The sequence below is a fragment of the Hippoglossus hippoglossus genome, chromosome 7 (genome assembly GCF_009819705.1).
Source record: "Hippoglossus hippoglossus isolate fHipHip1 chromosome 7, fHipHip1.pri, whole genome shotgun sequence".
Classification (NCBI taxonomy): Eukaryota; Metazoa; Chordata; class Actinopteri; order Pleuronectiformes; family Pleuronectidae; genus Hippoglossus; species Hippoglossus hippoglossus.
Window position 1 is genome coordinate 12,058,223 of NC_047157.1, and position 26,156 is coordinate 12,084,378.

Below are 26,156 nucleotides of genomic sequence, written 5' to 3' on the forward strand. Positions count from 1 at the left end.
AGTACTTCACTGTTAATAAAAAGCAAACGCTGAATGAAAGAGGCGTCTGTAACGCATCTATATCAACCTTTACAATCATCAGTCTTTATCTTGCAAAGGAAAGTGGCAGGCAGACCGTTGAGAGAGAGAGAGAGAGAGAGAGAGAGAGCTGCTTTTCAAACGGGTTTCCCCCCAAGAAAAGAGCCGTAAATACAGTTAGAACACTGTGTGACTTTCACACAGGCGAGCATGGGTGGTCTGCTGAGAGTTTACAGGCCGCGCCGGTCAAACAAACTGTTGCTCGGACCGAGGCTGACACCTGTTGGACAACAAGCTCCGGAGGTCAAAAGAAGCACAAAGTTATCTTGACAACCAGATCTTAAGGATCTGTCCTCCCGGGGAGTTGTGGTTTCACTCCCGTTAAGCAACAAACTACCAAGCCAATTTACATGATATTTTGTGAATGGGTGGGGCCTGACTCAAAGAAGAACCTATTCAATTTGGGTCCGGATCCAGGACCTTTTGAGAACATTGAGAGATTTCCAAAATTCATGGATCTTGATGAAAAATGAGGCATGTTTAGGAGACTGATACGTATGAGTTTGTGCAATTTGATTTAGATCTAAATAAAAATCTGTATCTAGTGAATTTAAATGAGGTTTCATTAATGTTTGTCAGGCAGATCACAAAAAAGTGCCATTCTAGTATTTCAATGCATCTTAAAGAAAACCAACAGGAATCCACCTAACAACACTTTTTAACTGTTTAGTTTGGAATCAAAGATATTTTTCATTTTAAAATGTGTCGCCTTTTGCCCTCGACTTCAGTCTACTAACAGATCTAACAGATTATAATAGTCTTCAAAGCAACAAAAAATCATTTTCTCACGAAGTCTGAGCATCAAGCAGGAAATGAGAGATAAGTTCATATCGAGGTTTAACAGATATCTGTGGGTCTGTGCAGAGGTATGCACTCTACTCTAGTTCTTTTTTCTCAGTTTCTGTTGTACCTGAAAATTGAACGACAAAAAGACTGAAGCAGTGTGTTAAAGTTAAAGAATAGCGCAGCAACTTGTCCAGCATCGCTCAAAAACAACAGCAGACGCCAGGTTTCGCAGTAAAAATGGTCAATGACATTTTAATAAACACTGAAACAGAATTTAACTGTTGAACCGCCATACACAGATTATTTATGACACACAAAACGCCAAAGTTGTTCCTGTTTTTTTTCTCTTTTACCACTTATTTACAATATACTGACGGTATGTACATAATATGTCCCCTGAAGGACGGATAACAAAATACTTTCTCTCCATTCGTTGTTTTCATCGGTCTGTGTTTTTCAAGGGCAAACAGGGGGAACATACTGTTATTTACAAGGACAACAACACACAAACATACAAGATATATATGCTGGTCACTGTAATACAGCATTTAATGGCAATAATACAGAGTATTTTTCTTTTTTTTTCTATAGCGAGATCTTCCAAGGCAAAGAGCACTTTAAGGTCCCGTATTTCACTGCGTACCCACGTAATACAAACAAAGTATTGGTCTCTTTATGTGTATTTTTTTTTAGCTGTATGGAGCCAAAGGAAATCAGAGAGGACAATACACACTTGTACACAAAGACAAAAGTAAACATCACAGTAAAAAAAAAAAGTTGAATATCTCAAACTTTTGCTTTGCTCTTTTGCTGCTCTATTCTTTTTTCTGAATGTCTTTTGAAACAAAGAGATAAAATGTTTTTCTTTTGCTTTATGCTGTCGAGCTTCACGTTGTGCAAAAGAAAACCCCCCAAAAAAAGAAATGCTCATCTTCTCCGAGATGAGGCGTGTCACAGCCGGTCTCCTCTGCCTGCTCATAAGTGATATGCATGTTTCCCAAAAATGAATTATACCTCAGCGAAGTCCGAGTGTCTTTTCAATTTCAATCAGTGGCCTTAATATTTCACACTGTTTAGCTTATAAGCTGACAAATGACGATTTGAGACTTCTCACCAGGACCCTCGCTGCTCGCCAACAGGACGTTAACACTGAGAGCACTGCACAGTCAACCTCACATAGAAACGGCAGAGACGTGATGATGTTAACGGATGCAACACCCTGAGAACATGGCACCATGGACTGTCCCACAAAAAAATGACATTTCAAATGATGAAATAAAGTAGAGAAAGTTTAGAATCGATGTCCATTGTGACAGAACTAAAAACAGATTGTGGTGCATAGAACAATCTTTGAGGCAGAGGAAGCAAAATGGTGGCTGTGATTGACCAGCAGGTGGCGCTCTGCTGCTTTTTTTTCTTTCTTTTTTTCAAAAAGTCATTGGACAGAAGCTGAAGTTGTTCAGTATTAGTGAACAAAGAAAGGATACAAAGAGAAAGAAGGATGTAATTCATAAAACCAGTGCAGTGTGTGTATGAAAGTTATATATATTTTTTTTTTTCAGATCAGCCACAGGTGCTGGGATTTCACTGACACGGGACACAAGTTGCAGCGGGAAACGTAAAAAGATGTAAGAAAACGAAGGGTAAATAATTCACAGACGATTCGACAACACTTTGGCGACTTGTAACCCTGTTGGCGCTGAGACACACACACAATATGAGACAGTTCAGAGAGCCGCCGCCGTCCTTCTGTTCTGAGAGATGTGTCCTTTACGTCTTGATTCGGTCCAATCCCGTTTTTTAAGTCTCATTTGTTTTAATTGATTGTCTTTAGAGTCATCGACCAGTTGAACCAGAAATAAGAAGCCAGCAAGATTAGAGGAAAAGAAATCTTTCCTATTTGTTTTCTGGTGGATTGTCTTCTGTTTTGTCACACTGGTGTAAGGAGCAGGTTTGCTGGTTCCTTACCTCACCTGTCATCACATGACGTCTTCATGTCTCTCTACCTTCATTGTCTCTGTCCAACTTACGGCTCCATTTAAACAATGGAGTCCCAGTCAAAGTCGTCCTGGATGTCGTCTGCGGCGAGCATGCGTCTCACCTGAAAGTGTCCCGGAGGCAGCGCATGTTGCTGCTGCTGGCTCAGCTGGCTGTGATGACCTGGACATGGACAAAGATGGGAGTGAGACTTAGTCCTGATAAATACTGTGTCACTCCGATTTTATTATCAGCTATTATTGTATTTACAAGAGGTTGAGAATAAAAAAGAATCTGGCTCCTGATTGTGCCTCGGCAGTTTGTGTAAGAATAAAAATAGCGGATGTCCTGGTATCAGCATCAAACAAATTAAAGACTGGTAATTCTAATCTGGTGACATACGTACTGAGATGGCAGCTCAATGATTTGAATGACTCACTGATGCAATTTCAAAGCCAAAAAACGTAATGTAATCCAACGTATTTTATTCAGGGATTTTAAGTTCAATTCTTTAGGGGAAAGTTCAGAAAGGTGCGGATTCAACTACATGAAACTATTTCACACTTTACTGTGTCTTTGTTTTGTTGCATTATGTGAACAGTGCATATCTTTATCTTTATCTTTTATTCAACTGCATTCATGTGCTGCTCTGCGTGACGTCTGGACACGCAACAAAAAGTGTTGTTTGTTTATGTGGAGAAATGCTCGACTTGTATGATAAAAATAAACCAGTCAGAGAGTAAACAGGGACTCTACACCGGATGCCCCCAAAATAATGGCTGTTGCCACTGGAGGGTAATTGCTCAGTACCAATTAGCCTGTGAAAACATCTGTATGATGTCGCCTGTTTCTCTGGAGGAGCTGTCATATTTGAAAAAAGTAAGATCAGGTTCCAGTGTTGGTCTCATACTGGAGATTATAGATTTCAGCCTCTGTTAAATCAAATTAGATTATATTTCAAATCCATGTCCTGTGAGTTCCTGACTTTATGAAAGTGCAGCACTACATGACTGGAGCAGTGTTTCCAACTTTCACTGTGTGGCCTTTAGTGGCATCTAGTGGTAAAGCTGCGTATTGCAACCAATTGAATACTCTTCCCCTCCCTCTGGAGGAGAAACTCCAGTGGCCTTCAGATAACATAAACATGTGGAGGTCCCTCTCTGGAGCCAGTGTTTGTTTTGTCTGCAGAACATTGGAGGTGTAACATGGTGGAGCCCTGTGGAAGAAGGACTCACTCCCTCTGCAGATTAGAGGCACATCACATTCTCTATGTGCACCCTGCATTTCTAGCGGCTCCTCCCAACCTGTTCAGAGAGATGGGGTGGGGGGGGGGGGGGGTTACCTGTCATGGTCGGGGCCGTGTTGCTCATAGGAGGCATGTGGGGGTATCCTGGTGGTGGGCCCATCAGAGAGGAAATGTTCTGTCTCGAGTCCATGTACATGTTCCCTGTGGGAGAACAGATAAAAGGGCAATGACTAACTGTCAGATTTGTATCCTGACATTCTCACATGCGTATGTGTCTTCACGGTACGCAAGCTGTGATCATGTGCACACACATACCACACACATTTACTGGCATCTCATGCTTAGCCACAGCCATTCAGCATGAATATTTGTTCTATATTATGATCTATTATGAGATTTCTAAAACACAGCCTTGTTTGAGCTCAGCGAAACAATGATCTTTAGAGAATTTAGAAAAAGAGAGTTTATCTCATCCTGAAATTCTTTTTTCTTTCCTTTGCTTCGCGTTTTTCTTCATTTCTCCCAAAACTGGAGATATGATGTGTTTTTTTCCCTCAGGCAGTGAAAGTTGAACTTTAATTTCCTTCACAATGTCTATTTGTACTTTTGCTGTGTGTGTCGTCTTTGGAGCCCAGGAAAGCTATGGCGGAGCAGGGAGATGTTAGAGAGAGAGCGAGATCCTCCACCCAACTCCTTGAACAGTGTCACTTCTGCCTTTAACCCGCATGAGGCAGTGAAACTGTAAACTACACCATGCTTCATGTGTACTTTTACATCTCAAGTACAGAAAATACAGCCCCCTTTTCTGTGGAGGATTTAAACTTGCTGTTGGACTCTGTTGTCATCGTTGCTGTCTACCAGGCTGATGACATGCGTGCTGTACTTCCTGACTGTTTTTAACGATGTCCTTATTTTCCAAGTCTTTCAAATCACCCGAGCACTGCGACTTTGAAACCTTTCTTTCAGCGCGGAGATTTAAAACAACCTCTAAGTGCAATATAAGTTCTCTGTGCAATAAACCTGCTAAACCTGCACATATTATCTTAGCATATTAATTTACTAACTTCTGTAGACCATTTGTGGTGATTGCACTTTGTTTAGTACGTTATAATATTGCACATTAGTATATTTTTATACTATACTGTATTTTGTGTTTGTATTTTGTGTTTCCCACCTGTGATAGATCAGTACACTTACCTGTGCTGATGTGTTGGCTATGTTGGCTGTGTTGCCCGTGCTGATTGTGCTGGCTGGCCTTCGGGTGCATGGCCCCGTGCGGCTGAGCCGGGTGCTGCGGCGCCCCTGGTGGTGTCGGGTGTTGGACCTGAGCTTGTGGGTGGGTGGCGCCCTGAGGGGGGATGACCCCCGTGGCCGTGAAGAACTGGTTGATGGAGGAGCATAGGTCGGCCATCTGGGCGGCCTCCAGCGACCAGTTGTTGAGCTCGGCCTGACGCATGCTCTCCTTCAGACCTGACTCAGACAGACAGACGAGGCGGTGACGGACTGTGACAGACACTCGCTGTTTTTAATCCTAAACCAAATGTTCTCAGAACGTCACATACGTGTCCTCCTATGCAGCTCCAGTGTTATGTACAAACATTTTTAACTTATTCTAACTATTTCACAACTTTATCTTTGAAGCCACAAAGCATACTGAATAAAATATATTACATTTCAAGCTTCCATTTTCTGTGGCTGCACAATCACAACAAAAATAAAACTGTGGAAGTTCTGAAACAATCTTCTGTGAGTTTGAATTGTGCTTCCTTAGCTTCCAGGATATCAAATGTTTCGTTTAGTAAATCCTTATTTTTGTGTTTATTCTTATGTCAATGGAGAACTGGCAAAGTATGAATTTCATCGTATGGTGCAACGTTTTACTGTACACATGAAAATAAAGTGTCTTGAATCTTGAATTGAATCTTGTTACATTTCCTTTGCATTAGTTTTACTTACTTCTCTGAAATGACTAAATAATAATAGAGCTTGTGGTGAAAACACTCATAACTGTTAATATCCCCAAAAAGTAAAAAAATGGAAATGTATCAAACATTATTGTAACATCCCATCTTGAAAAAGACTAGGTCAAGACCCTGAACCCTTTTTCTTACTTGCATCTTCCAACAAAGACACCACCTAGCTTCTACTCTACAGATCGTCCTGTGATTTCTCTCAACATCAGCTTCACGTGGCTGTGTTTTGTGTTTGGGAGCAACAGACACAAGAGATGTTCCTGCTCTTTGGAGGTGAGCCAGAGACGGCGGAGGACGGTATTACGGCAGCGTGAGGGAGTTCAAGTGCTGCGAGAGGAGCAAGAGCGAGAGAGGCAGCGGCCGCCTGTGTGTCAGAAGACCGGCTGTCATCACCCATCCTGTGTGGATGTTGCCGGCTTTGTGCGCTGACCGTGATAAGAGGCTGTTACTGAGCTGGGGCCTAATTGGATTATGCACATCATACAATTGGTACAGAGGGTGTGTGTGTGTGTGTGTGTGTGTGTGTGTGTGTGTGTGTGTGTGTGTGTGTGTGTGTGTGTGTGTGTGTGTGTGAGTGTGAGACAGTAACAGACTGTGGCAACCTCTCAGATGGAGGATAATGACTTTTATTGGGCCAATACTAATACAACAGAGGATATTCTAATGTTGTGCCTCGAGGGCGAGTTGATATGAAAGTGTAGAGACGAATCAGAATGGTTTAATCAAAACAGCAGATCGGCATCATCGTCTGTTATCGGTTTTATCTGCTCTGTGCAGAAACAGCTTCATCAATGTCCTTTGCCATTCACACTTAGCGGTGTGCGTGTGTGCATGTGTGCATACGTGCGTGTTACCTTGAAACGGGGAGAGGTCAACGTCAGCCCAGTTGTAGCTGGTAGCAATGCGGCAGCTCTCCTTCAGCCAGTCCAGGTTGGGATACCAGTCTGATGAAATGCCTGGGACAGCGCACGCACGCACGCACACACACACACATCATTGTTGCAGCTGTGATAATGTCCATCATTATAAGAGACGATTAATGTAATTCTCTTCTATCCCCTGACAAACAGTGTTTAGGCGACATTGGATAAACCTAAAAAACATTTTCCATCAGAAAAGCAGCAGTGTATTGTAACTGTGTAGCTGTACACCAACTATATCTAATCATTCTTAAAACAGCTCCACAAATAAAAGTAGACGACCTTAGTGTGTGACATTGCCTCGTCCAAATATACATGAGCTAAAACTAAAGGTGTAAACAGCAGGAAGTTTAAGCTCTGGTGCCATTTCTTTGGTGGACTCGCACACAGAACATAAAAGATTCAATCCGAATTTCAAACGGGATGAAGGTGCAAGGAGTGCGAATGTTTCAGTCCACGTCCACAGTGCAGAAAGAAAGAAAGATCTTCACAGCTCATTCTGCACTGAGGGCTGAACATGGATTGACACGTTTGCACCTTTGCACATTTTGTCACTGTCTGCATAGCCCTGCAAAATGTGTAACACAGTCTGAATCGTTCATTGTTAAGTGTGTGAGTCCTCCTTTGCTCTGTTGTGACTTGTTTTCTGACCACGGCACCAGAAAAGAATGACAAAGGACAAAGGAGAGTTTAACCCATACCTACCACCGTTTCTTTGGTAACATTAAAATGAATGGGGGACTTCTGACTTAGTGTTTTTACATCTATGTTTTCACTTGTTTTATTTGTCAACAGGGTTACTGAAAAGGACTGAATCAATCTGTACCACATTTGGGGAAGGGAAAGAGCACCGATCAGGGGACAATCCATTCAATTCTGGTGCAGACTTAGTTAAAAGTGTAGGATTGTTTGGTCTTGGTCTAATTCACCATTAGTTTTCTCTTCTTTTAGCTTCTTCCTGTACTTTAATAATCCATAATTACAAAGTAGAAACAACTCTTTACAAATGTATAAAAAGATAATCAAACTCTCTGAAGCCAATCTATCGTGATAGAAAATTATTCATTTAAAAATGTTTCCAAGTCACGACAGAAATGTGAGTATTTGACTCTTTTATTAGTCAAACATGACAGTAAACTGAAAATCTTGGGGTTTTGTGCTGTTATTCTGCTAAACAAAGATTTGGATGAGCCACAAATAGTTTTAAAGGATATTTACATTGTTAATGGCAAAGGAAGATTTCTAGACAACTGTGACGTCCACTGAACCGTTTCACCTCCTCCAGTTTGATGTGTCATTCTGAGAGCAGGATGAGACAGAAGAGTAGGAGGTCTGTTCTGACTCACTGTGTCTTTTCTCATCTGTGTTTTTGTGATTAAATGTAGTTTGAGACCAGACATATACGTGTCGGGGGTTTCCCCTGGTGGAAGATCGTGTATCGCGTGACCCGGTCGCCAGTCAGTTGTGTAGTATGAACTCACGACTTCGTGCACAACTCTCGATTATACAACAGCAGGTCACGCACAGTGATGTGACGACTTTGAAAGTTGTGCATTGTGAATTTGGCATTAAAGAAGTCACCATTTCATAGACAGGGAAACATTTTTAATAATTAAGAAAATAATTGGTAGATTAATCAATAATCAAAATACTTATTTGTTGCAGCTCTGCAGTGCAGTAAGAAATCATCTGCATTTGCTACATATAATAAATTATATATTTGATATATTTTACAAATGTATTTTCATTTTATATTTAATTAAAAAAACATCTATACATTTTTTGCTATACCCGAGATAACTGTTCTGCATATGAGCATTGATCTTGTAGTTGATGATTTGATGTCTATTTCTCAGTATGCTGTCTCAAAATTGAAATGTCAATGAAATCATAATAATTTTCATTAGTTGACTAAGTGATTCTGCATTAAAATAAGAGTAGCGCAACAATGTCAAATGAGCGGAAACCGATTAAAAATAAAACTAAGTTCAATTTGCCTTAGCTCCGCCAACAACCACAGGGTGGTGCTACTCATCGCACAATAAACTACAGCCAGAGCTCTGCTTGTGAAAAAAAAGAGGAAGAAGAGGAGGAAATGCTTTTCACGGCGCTCACCGCCGCAGACTAAACAACAATACATTTTAAGACTGTGGATCAGAGACAGAGGGATTGCTTTGATTCATCCTGCGCTTGGTGGAGGGGAATACTAACCGAGATAAATAATGTCTGAATAGTCCTTTTCTCTGGCCTGAGAGCTGTGTTGCAGAGGCACAGGGGAAGGAGAGAGAGGAAAAACAAAGACCAGGAGTATGAGGCAGAAAAGCCTCGTGGAAGCTTTGGAGATGCCTGTTTTTTTTTTTTTGATCAGCCCAGCCGCATAGTATCAAATGCTCTGGCACCTTATAGAGGGAAAAGTATAATATAAATGCAGCAAGTCTGTGCAGAGACTGCCTCAGTCTGATGTGTTGGGTGAATTGTATTTACGCCAACATGGCTTTGGGAGTGTGGGGAAGCAGAATGATTGTTTGGTGCTGTGCTGCAATAACATACTGTATATATATGAAACATGAACCTACACTGTGCACTCTGTGGGTTTCTCTCCTTGTTTTCTTATACATAAACAGAAGTCACTGATAGTTTGTGGTTCACTGATAAAAAATGAAAGACTTGAGACTGTTGACAACAGCGTGAACAGAGTGTTGTAATAATAGAAGGACCTTCAGAATATCCTATAACTGATTTCATGGTGAAGTTCTCCTCTCATGCTGAATTCACAACACGTCATCAGAGTGGTGAAAAACTGGAAAAACGCTTGTTGTTAGGACTTGGGAGCATTGGTGTTCTCTCGCTGCTCGTCTTGTACCCACATCACATAAATCCAGAAGTAGTTTAACTTTGGTGTTGTCATCAATCATGTAAAATTTGTAGAAACTCAAGTTAAAGCCAGTGATGCTAACTTTGGAGCCATTTTGGCACCAGTTTGAAGACACATCTAAAGTAATTCAACTCCCCACAAACTACCCTCCACATCTCTGTTTTCAAAAACTCTGGAGTAGTGTGGACGGAAGACGTTAACGTAGCAACAGTGATGCATTCTTAAAAATAGTAGTGTGAAAGTAGCATATGATGTGAGTAGTAAAAGCCATTCAGCATAACAAAGTCAAGGAGGAAATATGACTACTCATTAGAAAGATATGTAGAAATGATGGTGATTACTTCATCGTCAAATAACTCAAGAGTTCTTTGTGTTGTTAAAGAAAACGTTCCAGTGCAGGTTTTGTATGATAGTATGGAGAATATTTTTGTGATTATAGCATTTTCAAATCACTACGATTGCATAAGTTCATCGTTGAGTTGTTTTTGTTGAATCACAGTTAACCGTCATAGTGTGAGTTACTCATAGCTGATTCATTCAGGGTCAATCATGGTGCACTGCTGTCTGCCACCCTGCCTTTCTTATTGCAGTACGCTACCAGCAGGTGTCACCACCGTCAGGAATGTTTAACTCCGACACATGGGAACAGGGTGCATGCTCCCTGACTCAGTTCTCACCTGTTGTGGGGCAGGTCTGCCCGGTGTGACTCTGGTGGGAGAGACCCGGGTGCTGCAGGGAATGTGCAGGGTGCTGTTGGTGCTGACCGTGTGGACTGTGCGCCTGGTGCTGGCCGTGGGTGGAGTGAGGGGAGAGGTGCTGCTGAGGGTGGTGGGGGTGGTGGGGGTGGTGCAACGCTTGGCCGTGGTTGTTTTGGTGGTGGTGACCACCGCTGCTTCCCGCACCGGGGGAGTGCTGGTATGAGCAGGCGGTCCGGGCCTGCTGGCTGGAGTCACCGGGCATACCCATCAAACCTGCCGGAGGAGAACAAAAGATAACCAACGGGACTTCATCACAAACAGTTTGTGGAAAAAGGGAAATAACTGTATGAAATCTGGGAAAATGATGCACTTTCGACCTTGAACTGCTGTCCATCTTACTTTGCCCTTTTCGTCCAACTAAGATATTTGTCTTCTTCTTTTTCGACAAACATATTCATATATATACATATTCCCACCTACTTTTATTCTGAGAGCAAAGCTGCTTTCAGACATATACTGAACTCCAGTCTGTCTCCGGAAATTCTCCAGGGGTTTTCTATGTGAGAACTCAAATGTATTAATCAGTTGCTCCAGACATTCTCTGGAGTTTCTCTTGCTTATAAAATTTCCCTGATTATTAAATCATTCAAGCATATTTATTATGCCCATAGCTTGTGTGTATGTGTTCTCAGGCAGTTAAATGCTGGAAAGTTTTTACAGGTTTGGCGGCTTTCTTTGCTGCTCAGATTGACTCGTCTTTTATCGTACATACAGGATATGACAGAATCAAAATTGGTTTGAGGTTGGGTCTTAATTTGTGTGAGGATTGTAGATTTTAAGAAAAAAAAACTCCTCAAAGGAAATAGAAAATAAAATAAAATCATCTACAGAGAAGTGTAAGATGAAATGAACAGGGCCGATAAATCATGGCGGGATAAAGTGGGATAAAAGTCTTAAGGGCGCTTGTAAAAGAATTAAGTTGAAATCCATTACTAACCGCAACATTGGTAGAAAGCCCAACACAAAGTGGCTGACTTGTCTAAACCTTTTTATTCTTGTTACGACAGAGTTCTTTGAGACGTTTGAATTTTAAGTGAGTAACTACTAAGATAATCACGTTCAATTACTTGTTCCATTCATAATACAAGTTAAAAGGCTTGCACTGTCACGTCCAGGTCCACCTTTCTCTTTATTCTCATGTGTCCCTGCTGTATTGCTGTGTGTTGCTTGTCCTTGGTTTGTGTTTGGACCCATATACATGTGTGTGTGCGTGTGTGTGCGTGTCTCTCACTGACTGGGCTTGGCTGCCAGACTCCTGCCTCACACCAACTTGCCAAAACGCCAACATACCTGAGACTCGTCCTCCAATAAGAAGCTGAGGCTGCTCTCTGAAAGTTTCTACTTGCTTGTACTCAGTACCTGCACCTTTAAATACTGTGTCTACAAGTGTCTGAAGGAGAGGGATCGCAGGTCTTTCCTTCCTGCAGCAGTAAGATTATACAACCAACTCTGCTCCCAGTAATTGGACTGCACTTCAACATTTTTAAGTCTCAACTGTGCAATATTCATCTGTCTGTGCAATATAAACACTCATGTGCAATTTATTCACTGTAAATATCCTCACTGCATATATTTCTTCCTGTCTTTACACTCTATATACTGGTTTAATTATTAAATTCATATGTTTCTATATTTCTATATATTTTTTTATCTTCTTTACACTTAATTATTGCATGTTGCTTGTTAATTATTACTTGCTGATGTCTTTTGACTCTTGCTGTTGTAACACTGCAAATTTCCCCATTGTGGGACTAATAAAGGACTTCTTAATCTTAATCTTAATCTTACATCTGCTTCATCATCCAGCGGCCTGCCCTGATCTGTGGTTCTGAAACCTGCTGGACTCCGAGTCCATGTCAGTCCTGTTCACTGGATCTCAGAACAACATCCATTCTGCCTTCCAGCTTCAGTTTATACATTCTTTCAAGTTAGACAATACATTTCTGAAAACCTCTGCTTCTGTGCTCCGTGCAGAATTTCTAAAGGCTCATAACACACACACCCCAAAAGTGAACTTTTCATCAGGTAGCTGCCTCTGAACCTCGTTAAATTTTCAGACGATGCCCCATTGCTGCGTTTCCCTCCGAACCACAGTTTGACCATGGCTGCGCTTTTCCCTGCTTTTGTGTAGTCGCAGATTGGCAATGGATACCTCTTTGTTTGATTGTTTGTTAACGAGATTACGCAAGAAATACTAAGTGGGCTAACACGAAACTTGGTGGAAGGATGTGGTTTGGGTCAGAGACGAACCCATTAAATTTGGTTGTGGATCCAGATCAGGGGGCGGAAATAATAGCGTTTTTTGAATTTTTCACTGTTTTCCCAGGGAATAAGAAACTGGGAAAAGATGTATAAATGCACCAGTATCCCGCTGGTCTGCGGCGCACTCTAGCTAGTAAAATTAGGTTTCTCAAAACTGGGATATGGGCTTATTCTTAAACACAAAAATGGGATACTCCAAAAACCCGATAATAACTGGGATACCGCGCATGTAAACGCAGTCGGTCTGAGATATAGAGTGCAGTTTGATTGGATCTCAGGGAACTGTTGGGCCTTGGAGGAGGTACGTGCTCTGCTTAGGTCCATTCACTTCCATTTTAATGTTGTGTAAGCTGAGTTAAGACTAAATGATTCTTACATATACTTTTGTGCTGAACGGTCATTGAAGGTTGAATATAAAGACAGAGATGATTTTGAAGTGTGGCCAGCAGAGTGCACTGTCCTCAGAAACATTGTCTGTCTCTGCATTTGTTCTTATGCTGTTGTTCTAAGTGAGTCTTGTGATCATCTGCTGTTTGGTGACTTATCGCTGAGAGCCAGGAACAGTGGTGTTCAGATCTGTTTAAAGATCGGTGAAGTGAAACCGAGGGACTCCAGCTCTTTTTGTGACCAACAAACCATGAGGAAATCAATGAGCACAGCGAGCAGAGTGAATTTTCACTGCTGCCACCAGGGAGCTGTTACACTTTTACCTGCTTGTGCAAGTATTTTTTTATTCCAATTCCTTTATTTCCTGTGTGATACAAATCAATGCTTTATGAATCAGACGGGCACTCTGTGAAGCATATGTCTATGTCTCCTTATGAAACCGCATTAAATTCACTTGATTTTTATTTGGATCTGCACCAAATTACACACACTCATAAATATTACTCCATTAAACATGTCAGATTCTTTTTCATCAAGACCCATGAATTATTCTCTGAGAAATAATGTTGAAAAAACCCTATCAAACAATGCTGAACACAGGGTGACCGAGACGTCACACACAAGCACATTAACAGAAAATGATAAAGTGTAGACAACTGCAAAAGCCACAACACAACAACAAAAGCCACACAACGGAAGTGAGCGACAACGGATGTCGACAATGAAACGAGCAGAGTTAACTTCTGAGTCAAGTGAGCCATCATGAGTAAAAAAAAACAGTCAAGTCAGTCGCCACTTAAAATTTGATGCTTGTCTATTTGAAGTGTTACGGTACAGGTGATTGGAACACCCAAAAAGGAAAAACGCACCTGTACCGTAACACCTCAAATAGACAAGCATTACATTTTAAGTGGTTACTGACTTGACTGGGTTTTCACCAACGACGTATCACTTGACTGCATCTAGAAAAAAAGTAACTCTGCTCCATTCCATCTTCAACATCTGTTGTCCCTCACTTCCGTTGTGGTTGTGTTTCCGTGGTGAGGCTTTTGTGGCTTTTATGTGCTTGTGTGAGACGTCTCAGTCACCAAAGCCTCCTGATCTAGATCTGCAGCAAGATGTAATGAGTTCTTCCCTGACCCATACTGCACCCTTCCACCAAGTTTCACAATAATCCATCCTGAAGTTTGAGTGTAATCCTGCTAACAAACTAACTAACAAATGGAGGTTAGCTATTGTGTTATCAATTCATTTACTGGATGTCTTTGCATAGTTTGCAAGTGTCTTGTTATTGTTTTCCTCTCTTTAATCAATAGTATATAAAATGTGAGAGTTGCTTTTGATTTTAATGTGGCATCAGGGAAAGTAAAGTTTCATTATTAAAGCTGAATTGTAAAATGATGTTTCAAGACGATTTCCACTCCTACTTTCTTTTTGTATATTTTGATCGTCTCTGTTGTTCGACCAGTGTTTAATGAGGATGAAGCAGAATAAGGACCTGGCAGAAAATGCCTGCACCCCCACCTGAGTCAGTTACAGTTTGGTGTGTGGATGTGTTCTCCGAGGAGACAATGAGCTCTGCTGTCTGGGTGACTCACTGTGACTCAAATTCTCAAATACAATGACTGCAGACACCGTTTCCTGCTAAGCGTCACACTTCAGGGGCCCTTTCAAGCATCTGCTAAATCCATTTCTTCTTCTCTTTCTTTGTAGGTCTCTGTGTTGCCAGTTTTTTTGTCTTTCAACTAACTTTTCTCATTGTCTTTTTGTGCGAGCGCCCCTGACCACAAATTGAATGGGACCCTGCAGAGCTCAACAGAGTGCGTCCGCGTCTTCGGCTGCAGGACCTGCGTGGACGTGTACGGGGGGGGGAGAAGACAGCGAGAGAGGGAAGGTGATAGGAGGATGGTGGGGGGTCCAAGTGGGAGGAGGCCTGGTGACCTGAAAGCTTCAGAAAGCAATTAGCGAGATGCTTCACAAACTTTAGAAGCAATCTAATTAGCTGCTATCAAAGCTGCAGAAACCCTTTGCTCTGCTCCACTGCAGATGTGTTTGAGTTTTTTTTCCTCCTTCTGTTGAATTCTTGCTCTTAATTGCCTTTACTCATTTGACTGAGCGAGTCGTAAAATGCAGATATGCGGAACAACAGATTGTTTGTTTATTAAAATACAATAGAGTAGGAGTAGTGCTCGGTGGAGGTTAATACTGGAATGTTTTGGCCCGCTAGAAAGCGATGTTAATTCTTCTCCGTTTCAATGGCAGCTTAAGCTTGACAGTTAATTATGCGCGTGGAACCTGACAGAGGTTTTTATGAGTGTCAGTACAGATGTACACGTAAACAGAGCACACTAATCCACGCGCATGAGTGAGAGTTGACACGCACCTTGCTGTGAGAAGGACTGCTCGAAGACGCACTTGTAGAGACTGCGGAACGAAGCGCTGAGGTCCTCGAAGTCCGAGAAGCAGAGCGGCTTGTCCCGCGCCTCTGGGACGGGCAGGCCGTACTGGGGCTGTGGCGGAGGAGGGGGAGGCGGCGGCGGCTGGGTGGGCGGCTGGAGGCTCAGGGACTGGGACGACGGCTCCGAGTGGGAACTCACCTTAAAGGCAGACAGAGAGCAGGGAGAGACGGTACAATAAGACAGATTAAAAAATAAGTGAAGGTGCTGGTTTTCTAACAATATATCAAAGACTGAGAAAATGTGTCCTCCTTTATTTTAATGAAAACAAGAAGGTGAAATACTGGGTGAACCCCTGACAGAGCCTGAGATACACAACACTTTATCAACATGAGCATATATTCAAACTTTCCAATACAAGAGGGGGGCTGGGGAGGTGGAATAGCAGCCAGCCTGCTGCTATACGCCGACATTGATTTTGTGACTACTTCTGCTGCTGGAACAACAATTAATTAAGGTGGAACAACAATGGCCCCACATTCTGTGTTCAAACCTTTTATACCAAATGTCAAGGTGGGAAAAAGGTGGAACAGTAAAGTTCCTATATAAGGGAAATACTAAATTGAAACTACACGACAATTGCGGAGACGTAAAACAACTGTGGCAATGATAAGGTTGTAAAACACAGATAGTATCATCAATTGATGTGCAGTGTTTTGTTATTTGAAAAGTCTTGATACTTGGATTTACTTTCATAGTATTTTCTCCTCTCATTAGTATCTGTTAAAACAGCCACTATGCTCTATCTCAACCTGAGACTGTTTTTTATCACTCAGAGTTTGAGGTTGTTCATCTGAACACAAAATAACATTAAGAAGAACATTTCACCGCTTTGGACTGGTGATGCAAGTGATGTAAACTTTAATCCTTAGAGAATTTTTTAAGCCACATGTATGATCCTTTACTTGTTCAGCTTTGTCCGGTCGGCCTACGTCAGGTTCTGTACCAGTAACAGTTCAGTTGAACCAGTGTTACCATGAAGCAGCAGACAAATATAAATATCCTCCAACTTCATTGTAAGAAGAGAAGAAGAGGCCATATGGCGAGGAGTGAGGAGTGAGGAGTGAGGAGCGAGAGGCCACTGATGTCAGCATTGGGGTGGTCTGCTGCCTGTCAGTCAACACACAGGGAAACAAAACGCTTCTACAAGCTGTATCTAAAATGAGAAACCTGGATTTGAACTGGGAGACTTTTACTGTGCTGTAAAACAGACACAAAAATGTAATCCAATAATAATAATTAAATTCAGGCTTCTAAATTTTTATTTAAATCAGAATTGTGCTTTTCAAATCAAAATTAAATAATCCTTCAAATCATTTCTGGATGCAGTCATCCAGTGTGATGATTATACCAAATTCAGTTTCAGGCAGTTAAAATGAAACCCTCCTCTGGTGCTCCTTTCTTTTCATATAAACACATAAAAACAAAAACATAGCCCTTGAAATTTCTATCACATATTGTAGATGCAGCCTGTCTTCCTCCACCCTCAATCATCTCATCCCAGCTGTCAGCCTCCTCACCATCCACCCAGCAAATACACGCAATTTGCTGTGATCAGCGTGCCTCCGCAAACAGGAGCCAACTTAGCATGACACATCCCCCACGCATCTACCTCCACCCAACAATGGCAGCCCCTCCCGTCAACCCGCTCGGTGCCTTTTGAGATTTCTGCCAGCGATGCCACCGGTAATCACCGTCAGTCAGGAGGGTATCACCTGCGCCAGGTAATGAGGCAGAACTAACCCCGATCCCGCCGGACTCGACCACAGATGAGGTCTGAGACAATGGAGGAGAAGGGCGAGGGGGGTGGGGTGCGGAGAAAGCGGTGCGGGCAGGAGGAAAACAAAAGATGGCCTCTAGAAATGGGAGGTTAACGAGATGAGATTGCGCTGACCTTTGCTAATGCAGGTGGGAGGTGAGCGGGGGAAAGTGATTGATGGTAAAAAGGTGAGCAGCTGTTACAAGGGAAATATAATGAAGGTGGGGTTTCAGCTATTTGGACCAAAGGCTTTTGGAATGAGACGGGTCTTTCAAATGGTTTTGTGTTCGGTTTAAAGGGACAATTAACGACACAAAATAATCTTTAATGGCTACAATGGCTAAATGAAGCCGAGCCAGGTGCACAGAATGAAATAGATCTTATGTGTTACCAATGGTTTATCCCCTGGGATCATGAATGTACTGCATGAATTCAGTACAATTTACTCAAGTATTTTACTAGACAATATAATTTTGAGGTACTTGAGTATTTTCAATTTCTGCCAGTATATACTTGATACTCAACCACACTTAAGAGAGAAATACAGTTTTAATTAGAAATTTTAAATTTTGGGGCATATTGACCCGTTTCAGATTTTCAATTAGTCATTCAATCAGTTGCAGTTCCAGGAAAATATATATATCCCCACACATCCCCTCAGATTTGTATTGTGAACATGACATGTTGCCCAAAACCCACTGGACATAATTGTAGTAGTTAAAAGTCGTTTCATATTGACCAGCAGTATAATTCTGCTCTGGAATTGTATCAATATTGGGAATCTATTTTGAATAGTATTTTGAATACAGTATTTGAAGTATTTTTAACTGCATGATCAGCATTGCTCTTAACTTGCTCGGCCTAATTCTGGCAATTTAAGCTCATGAAAGATCGAACACATTCACCAAGGTTAAATATTCATGGTTTCTGCAGGTTTGAACAACTTAATTTAAGACTTTGAAAAAAACTCCTAAGTACGAAAAATATGAGGTAATGTCGTAATTTAACGAACTATGCATGCCTCCAAATTTCTCTATAAATAGATATTAAACATATTTAAGACATACGATTTTACATATTTAAGACATTTTAAGGGCTTAAACGCAGATGATAAAATTTGAGACTTTTTAAGACCCTGCAGAAAAACCCTGATATTGCAAGAACAAGCGAGCAGGGTGTCAAGTGGGAATGAAAGAGGCACCATTCGCCCTATGACAAATCAGTGTAACATCAATATGATTGAAGCTGTTATTTCAAGTTTCTACTGCTTTAAATCAAAGACTCCAGGCTCATTGCAAAAAGCACCAGCCACATTTTCTTCATCTGTGGAATGATATATGATGTGATAAATACAAATTGGTTGTTTACAAATATTGTTTTAAATCCAGAGTTCTCTTCATGGGACACTTTACGTGATGGGTCTACTCCCTCCTCCATAAAAAGACCATTTATTATCATCTCTCGCACACACACACAGCTTGAGACTAATTAATTATAACAGCCAAAGGTCCTTGTATAGTAAATGATGAGGAATCATTTCAACAGCCAGTGTAAAATCAGGGAAATTATGTCTGTGTGTATCTGTAGCCTGCCAAGTCTGGAGTGTGCTTTACACTGGCCAAGACCATAGGCACCATTATGGTAGACGATACGGCACTGTGCGTGTGTGTGTGCATGCATGGTTGGTGTGAGTGTGTTGGCCACCGGTTACATCCGTTGGCTCAGGCCTCAGACATAAACAATAACAGTCTCGCACAGCTCTTCCCCTGAAAAGCCACAGAAACAGTCTCAGTGTTTAATTGCAGGCTAACAGACTTAGTTTACTTTTTAATTGTATACAATTCTTACCCTCTGTCTCACATTTGCTAATACTGGAGTGGTCAGGCATCATGCATATGAATCAGAGGTGGTTCCGTCAACACAAAAGGACGACTCCGATGTTTGCTACCGTTTTATTTACGCATGAGAGAAGCACTTTTTTCCGAGCGCACCAGCATTTCCCCCGAGACCCAGAGGAGTGTGAGAGGTTGCAAACATATTAGTACTGATATTCGGCTGTAAAACTAAAATGCAGCACGCAAGCTAAATAATCACTGCATGCCGTTGCAGCATTCACCAGTGAGTCTGCACTTTCCACATCTCCGGAAGGAAGAATTGACAAATACATGAATCTATTGTAGAGATTTGATTTGTTTGAAGAGCTAAATCATTTTTCAACTCGGAGTAACTGAAATATGTTGTTACCTCTGCCACACAGGTTATATTTTTGTTAGCAGGATTACGCAAAACCTACTGAACAGATTTCCACGAAACTTGAAAGGATGGCACACGGGCCAAGAAAGAAATCATTACATTTTTGAGCGATCCACACAAAGGGGTGGATCCAGAGGCTTTATTTATTGATATTTTAACGATTTCCTAGAGAATGATACATGGATGAAAACCAGGTATATTTAAGGGACTGATATCTGAGTGTGTGCCATTTGATTAAATTAAGGACACTGTTGGTGCTCTCCTGAGTGGAATTCTAGTTAATTGATGCATCTTAAAGTAAAACAACAGCAATACAATGGTCCATTTAGCATCATTTTAATTGTTTAGTTAGTAGGCACAGCTTTTTTCAGGCTAAAATGCAAGACCCAACAGGCGGCTTATACAACCACAGTTAAATTCACTAGATCTGGATTTTTATTTGGATCTGCGCCAAATTGCACACGCTCATAAATATCAGTCCCCTAAACATGCCAGATTTTTCATCAAGATCCATGAATTATTAAAAATGTTGAAAAACACACAATGTTAAAGAAAGGGGAAAAAAATATCCTCGATCTGTTTCTTGCACCAACATTTACTGGGTTCTGCTTTGGGCCATGCTCGGCCTCACAGCACCACCTCAGTCTGGGTGACTGAGTGACTGAATCTCCCAGATCATGTCAGAATCAAGTAAACATGCGATACAAAATATTTCAGTCTGAATTCTGGGAGCTTCAAACTTGCAATTTCAAAACAGAAGATAAGTGGGAAAAAGCACTGGCCCTGCTGCTGCGGAGTCAGACACCAAGCCTGTGGCAGCTGCAGGTCAGTGGTTGTCCTTGTGTAGAGAGACTAAGAAAAGATTAGATTCTCCTGCAGCAATCAGACTGTCGGCCGAAATAAAAGAAAAGGTCTTACTGGTGTGTAGCTGTGCACGCTGCTGCTGCCGCCGCCGCTGCTGACGGCTGTGTTCAGGTTGTTAAGGTTGACAGACGCCAAACTCTGCTCTGAGAGACTGTTGCTCAGGCTCCCGCCCAGACTCCCGGGGCTCTCACTGCCTTCTGCCTCGGGGTTGTACAGTGCTACCTAAATACACACACACACACGATCCACGTTAATAAACACCACAATAAGGTATCATATACTGGGCCAACATTCTACATTTTAAGACAACGCACCACATAAACTTCTTCACGATACATGATTTTCTTCCTCATTTCCCCTTTCGCTACTCTTTTGTTTTGTCCATTTGCCAATTCACATCCAGACTGAACACTGCCCAACTCCAGAAGTTACCCATGCACCATTAACTGATGAGGCAATTCATGAGGAAATATGGAAATTAAAGTGCTGAAAGCAAATTAGGCCTGCTGCTGCCTAAAAGCCCAGAACCCCGACTTGTTTTTTCCCCTCTGTTAACATGTTGATTCGGATCAAGTCTCCTGACCCAGAGACCAGTGGGTAACAGAAGTGACTTATCTGAGAGTCCGACCGCCACCACCGACGAGGACACAAGTCTCACTTCAGACTGCACATCGTCTCGCGGTGGCAGATCACAAAGCTTTTAAAAAGCAATGCCTCAGGACTATGTTGAATCATATTTCTCATGTTTTGTTTGACTGTCAGTACTTGTGAAGCCGAGCGCCAGCATTACCTCCAGGCAACATTTAACTGTATAGACATATCTGAAAATATAGCCTCGGGGTGAGAGACAGCATTAGAGGCTCTCTGGGGCAGTTCTCTACCCAGTAGAACGTCTCGTAGCGGAAGCGTTTCACAGAGTTTGAATGCGTGAATCTGTAATTCTCCTCACTGTGTCACTCTAGCAACAAGGAAATGATTGTGTAGCTTACATGAATATTATGTGCAAGAAAAAAAAACCTGATTATGACCAAACATCTCTTTGTTGTTTCAAAACCACAGGGTGTCCAGTGCGGGCAGAATATTAGTGAATGTGTTACTGAAGAGGCTCTGACGCACTGCTGCGCCTGCAGGAGGCCACCTGTCCGCGTGTAGGTGGATTTCATTGATGTTGGCATCAGCATCATTAAGGTCCTCCTCTCACTGCACTGAATCATTGTTTGAGAATGTACAGTGAGTACTTGAGAGTAAAACAGAAGGAGTGCATGTTACCGCTACTTACAGTGAATCAACAGTGTCCTGCTTCCTGTGTGCCGCAGGGAAAAGTGGCCACACTTACAACTTGACGCTCATTTCCTTGGCTGATAATCATGTTCACCTTCTTTGCACAGGGTGGGTCCTCCCATAAGCATCTATGCATTATTTTTTAGATTCATATTTTAGTTTATAAAATAAATAACTGTGCTATCACCTGTTCTCATAAACCTCAATTCTGTTTTAGAAACAGACAAAAAACTGAACCTCAAATGATCAGAAACCGAGAAGTGAAGCACATTTTCAAACCAAAGCAGATTGACCAACAAGTGCCTCATATTTGTTGTGGCCAAATGTCATATGAAATGAGTACATGCCTAAATAATACCTAAATAATAACTGAATATCCTAAGTGTTAAAAATAAATCAAAAGGGAGAATGGAAAACTACAAAGCCATTAAATTCCAGACATCCAGACCAAACACAGTTGTGTGAGCTGCTGCTGAGGGACAGATTCTCTCTTTGGTCGGGGTCAGACGAAGGGGGATCATTCTGTGTGCGCCAGAGGAGACAGACGTCAGAGGTCCCAGTTCCCTTTTGACCTCTGACCCTCCTGCAGAGAGTCACACCCAGCTTTTCCTTTCAGTCAGTGTGTTTGTGGATGTGTCATCGCATAGGGGTGTGTTTGAAAGTGAAGATCTGTAAAACAGCCCAAGCCTCTGATGGTGAGCCTCAAATTCCGGACGGTGTTTATAACCTCGACCTTCTCCTCAAATATATGACTACATCTTACTGACATATTCATTACTCAAAATCATTATGATTATATTAAGAAATTAATATTCATTAGATTTAATGGCAAATAAAGTTTTCGTATGTAAAATTTGTAGATCGTGAAGCATATCATGACTATTACATAGCAGCAGCACAGACTTGATGGTAGCTCACATACTTTGTTCATTACTGCTGACAGAACTCATCTCCTCCTGTTCCTGCCACCTTTCCCACGTTACAGTTCATCATGTGAAATGTAATATGGCTTCCCACACTTTTAACTTGGGCCGCTCATATTATTTTCATTATTGATGATTGTTTATTTCGCATTATCTTCTCATTTAATCAATTCAAAATTTAGTCAGCAAAATAAGACAATAATTGATTCTAATAGTAAAAAATGCTGATCACAGCTTCCTGCAGCCAGAATATGTGGTGTTAGGTTCAAGAACAGATTACCTTTGCAAAACTTTTAAGTTAGATGTTTTTAACATGAAAAATCTGACAAAACACTAGAAAATGCAGTTTCTTGTAAAATTAGAGTGGGATTGCTGGCCTCTTGAAAAGAAAACTAAAATTAAAGATGGCTTAAAGTTGCAGTGTGTAGAATTTAGTGACATAAAGTGGTGAAGTTGAATGTTGCAGCTGAATACCCTCACCTCACCCTTCCCTTCCAAACATGAAAGAGAACCTGTGGTAACCTTCAGTTTTCATAAAAACTCAAAGAGTGTTTAGTTTGTGCTACTACAAGAAACATGGAGGCCTCCATAGAGAGGACCCCCCCCCCCCCTATACAATAACTGCGATTGAGTAAAAGGTCTGAAGGGCATGAAAAAGCTGAATTGACGTCTTTTTTAAGTTTGAAATAAGTTTGAAGAGTGTATGATGGATATGAAATAAGAGGTGGATGAGTGGGTTTGAAGGTTTCTCTCTTCCACTCCCTTTATCAGGTTTTAAAAAAGCTGAATATCTTCAAAAGTGGTAATGGGATTGAAAGGTTGAACCGAACCAAAACGAAGGAACATTTCTGAAAATGTTCAGATTTGAATGGAGTTTCTACCTGAGAGGTTGAAAATAAAATCAAAAGTTGAGAAAAACTGCTGAACATTCTGCTCATTCATCTCAATGTCAACAAAATATTGAAGTTTTCATGGAGTTTTTATGTTGAAAAATGTTGACCGTGGGTCATTATTGTAGCAAAAGCCAGTGGAGAGTTTTGTAACTATATCTCAATCTCTAAGTGTGTAATCAGATTTGTAAAAACTCCAAATCTGTATTTACTGTATATGTGTAAATATATAGCTGTATTTTAGAATGGGTACCTATATATTAATGGCTGCAAAGTGTTTTGCTTCAAGAACAGGAAATACAGAAATAAACCTTTACCCACTATTTTAACATGGTGTGTTTGGACGTTAGCATTAACCTCTGAATAAATGAATTGGACTGTCCAAGAAAGAACCACCATGCAGGGTGAGTGAACGTCCTCGAGAGGCTATGAAATCTTGTTTGTTTCCAGCCGCACCACAGACAGTACAATTGATCAAATTGCATCACACTTAGTGAAGTTAGTGCAAAGATGCACATGTGCCGAGATCAGCCTTTCATGCATTTTTAACTGAAAATATATGACAAATGCATACATGGAAAGTAGATCAATTATCTCCATAGAAAGTGTAACACATGCCCCTCAAAAACTGTAAGTGAAAGTATTTAACTCTTTGATTTTGGATTGCTGCAAATTTACACATTTACAAAGTTGTCTACGCATACATACAAATCTCCACACACACGAATAGTCACACACTACAAGGTGGTGCCATACCTTGTTGGTCACAGCATTGATGGCCAGAGTGGGAGACGCCCCTCCTGACATGATGCAGTCCATCCTGAGAGACTCCGACTCCAGGCTGTAAGGAGTAGATGCCTGCCGGGGAACAGATTATCAAATAAATAATTAAGACACCAAATGAATCTTTGCTTCCAGTGCATCACCAACAAAGACCTTTTGACATGTCACAGCATTAAAGGCACAGGGCTACACAGTAAAATCAATAACGGCTGAATTCCAATTAGCTGCTACAGTGTCAGGGTCGTGGTATTTGCTTATACTGACACACTGACACATCTTACTGGGAATAGAACAGAGCCATTGTTAATGTTATCAATAACAGATAATCAGTAAGTGTTTATTTCATCTGACTGTCATAAAGGGTGCTAATAGAAGATTTAAACAAGATCTGTTTTACAACATTATTATGCATATTTATGTAGCAAGGCACAATTTCTGAAAGGAAGTTTCAACTCAGTATTATCCTGAAATTACCATGTTCATGAGAAAAATCTGTTTCTTCCTAATTAAGATAATCAGCTCCTTAAATTGCTAAGAGTTTTATGGCAACACGTTGTCTTTGCATACAACGGTTATCAATTTGAACTTGTTAGAATACAGCGTTAAGGAGTTATTGCACTTTCAAGGAAATCCGTGTTTAGTCATGAATATGAAAATATATGCAAAGAGATACTCCCAAATCTAATCAGATCATCTACTACATATGAGGAACCTGTGGTGTAAGTGTGAAGAGTGGCACAGAGTGCCATCGTGGTGGGATAATAAAACCAGTGTGAGGCTAATGAACACATGACTGCTAACCTAGTACACAGTTGTTTTATCCTATTATATTATTCTATTATAAACCTAAGTTTGCTACACTGAATTAATCATGTTTCACTAATGAATCCACAGTCTAGTGGTGGCCAACAGTGCAGAATTTGATTTTGATCCAATAGCAGGGCCATTATAAGTGATATCTATATCAATACTTTCTGGATATTTTTGGGCATGAAATGGGAAGAGAGAATGGGGAAGGCACGCGCCCTCTGCTGCATCTGATGCACTTGTAGACTTTATATTTTTACATTACAGTTTGAATATGAACTTTTCTCTTGAATGAATGTTCACATTTTGAATAAAAAGTGACAGCCCTGCCAGAGTTTCAGAATGATACTAAAATATTTGACACAATATGAAGGTCTCAAACTTTGTTTTGTGCCGTTGCTTCAGTGTAGAGCTACGTGCAGCAATCTCTACCCCTCACACACACATGCAGACTGACTATCAGCAGCACCAGGATAAATCCTGCAGGCCCATTAAAACATCCATAACATTTTTTACCACCATGTGCAGGGAGACATGATTCCAGACGCATGTGTCCTGGCGTGTGCACTGTAGCAGTGACAGAGATGTCATTATTCCTATTTTAAGTTCATGTACCATCAAAATTGTTTCTAAGTCGAGCTTTGTCAAACATGAGTATTTTCTCTGTTAATTGGGATTGGTCAGACCACTCCTATCAGAGGCCATATGATACAAATTTACGACAATAATCCCAGAGTCATCACAGCTAATGAGGCCTCTATCACTGCTTGTGGCACGTAAAGGGCAAGTCAAGAATTGCAGAGTGCAGTAGTGCAAGTTATCTTTTTATTCTGGTGACTAAGGGCACAAATACCCTTTAACCCTTAGCTGTTAAGTGT

At 41.2% G+C, this 26,156-nt stretch overlaps 1 protein-coding gene across 3 annotated transcripts in view; it reads right to left on the bottom strand.

The window, feature by feature from the left end:
• Positions 1 to 1,088: 1,088 nt before the first annotated feature.
• LOC117764109 (forkhead box protein J3-like) overlaps positions 1,089 to 26,156 on the bottom strand; it is a 58,745-nt gene continuing 33,677 nt past the window's right edge. Inside the window, exons 6-13 of one of the 3 annotated variants that reach the window (XM_034589610.1) lie at positions 24,445 to 24,546; positions 20,649 to 20,816; positions 15,646 to 15,859; positions 10,533 to 10,826; positions 6,915 to 7,016; positions 5,285 to 5,557; positions 4,184 to 4,288; positions 1,089 to 3,024 (exon numbers count right to left, since the gene is read on the bottom strand). In XM_034589610.1, the coding sequence (XP_034445501.1) occupies positions 2,903 to 3,024; positions 4,184 to 4,288; positions 5,285 to 5,557; positions 6,915 to 7,016; positions 10,533 to 10,826; positions 15,646 to 15,859; positions 20,649 to 20,816; positions 24,445 to 24,546 (1,380 nt within the window). In that variant the 3' untranslated portion in view covers positions 1,089 to 2,902. The remainder of the gene's footprint in view (positions 3,025 to 4,183; positions 4,289 to 5,284; positions 5,558 to 6,914; positions 7,017 to 10,532; positions 10,827 to 15,645; positions 15,860 to 20,648; positions 20,817 to 24,444; positions 24,547 to 26,156) is intronic. The other 2 variants (XM_034589611.1, XM_034589612.1) reach the window with 2 other exon arrangements.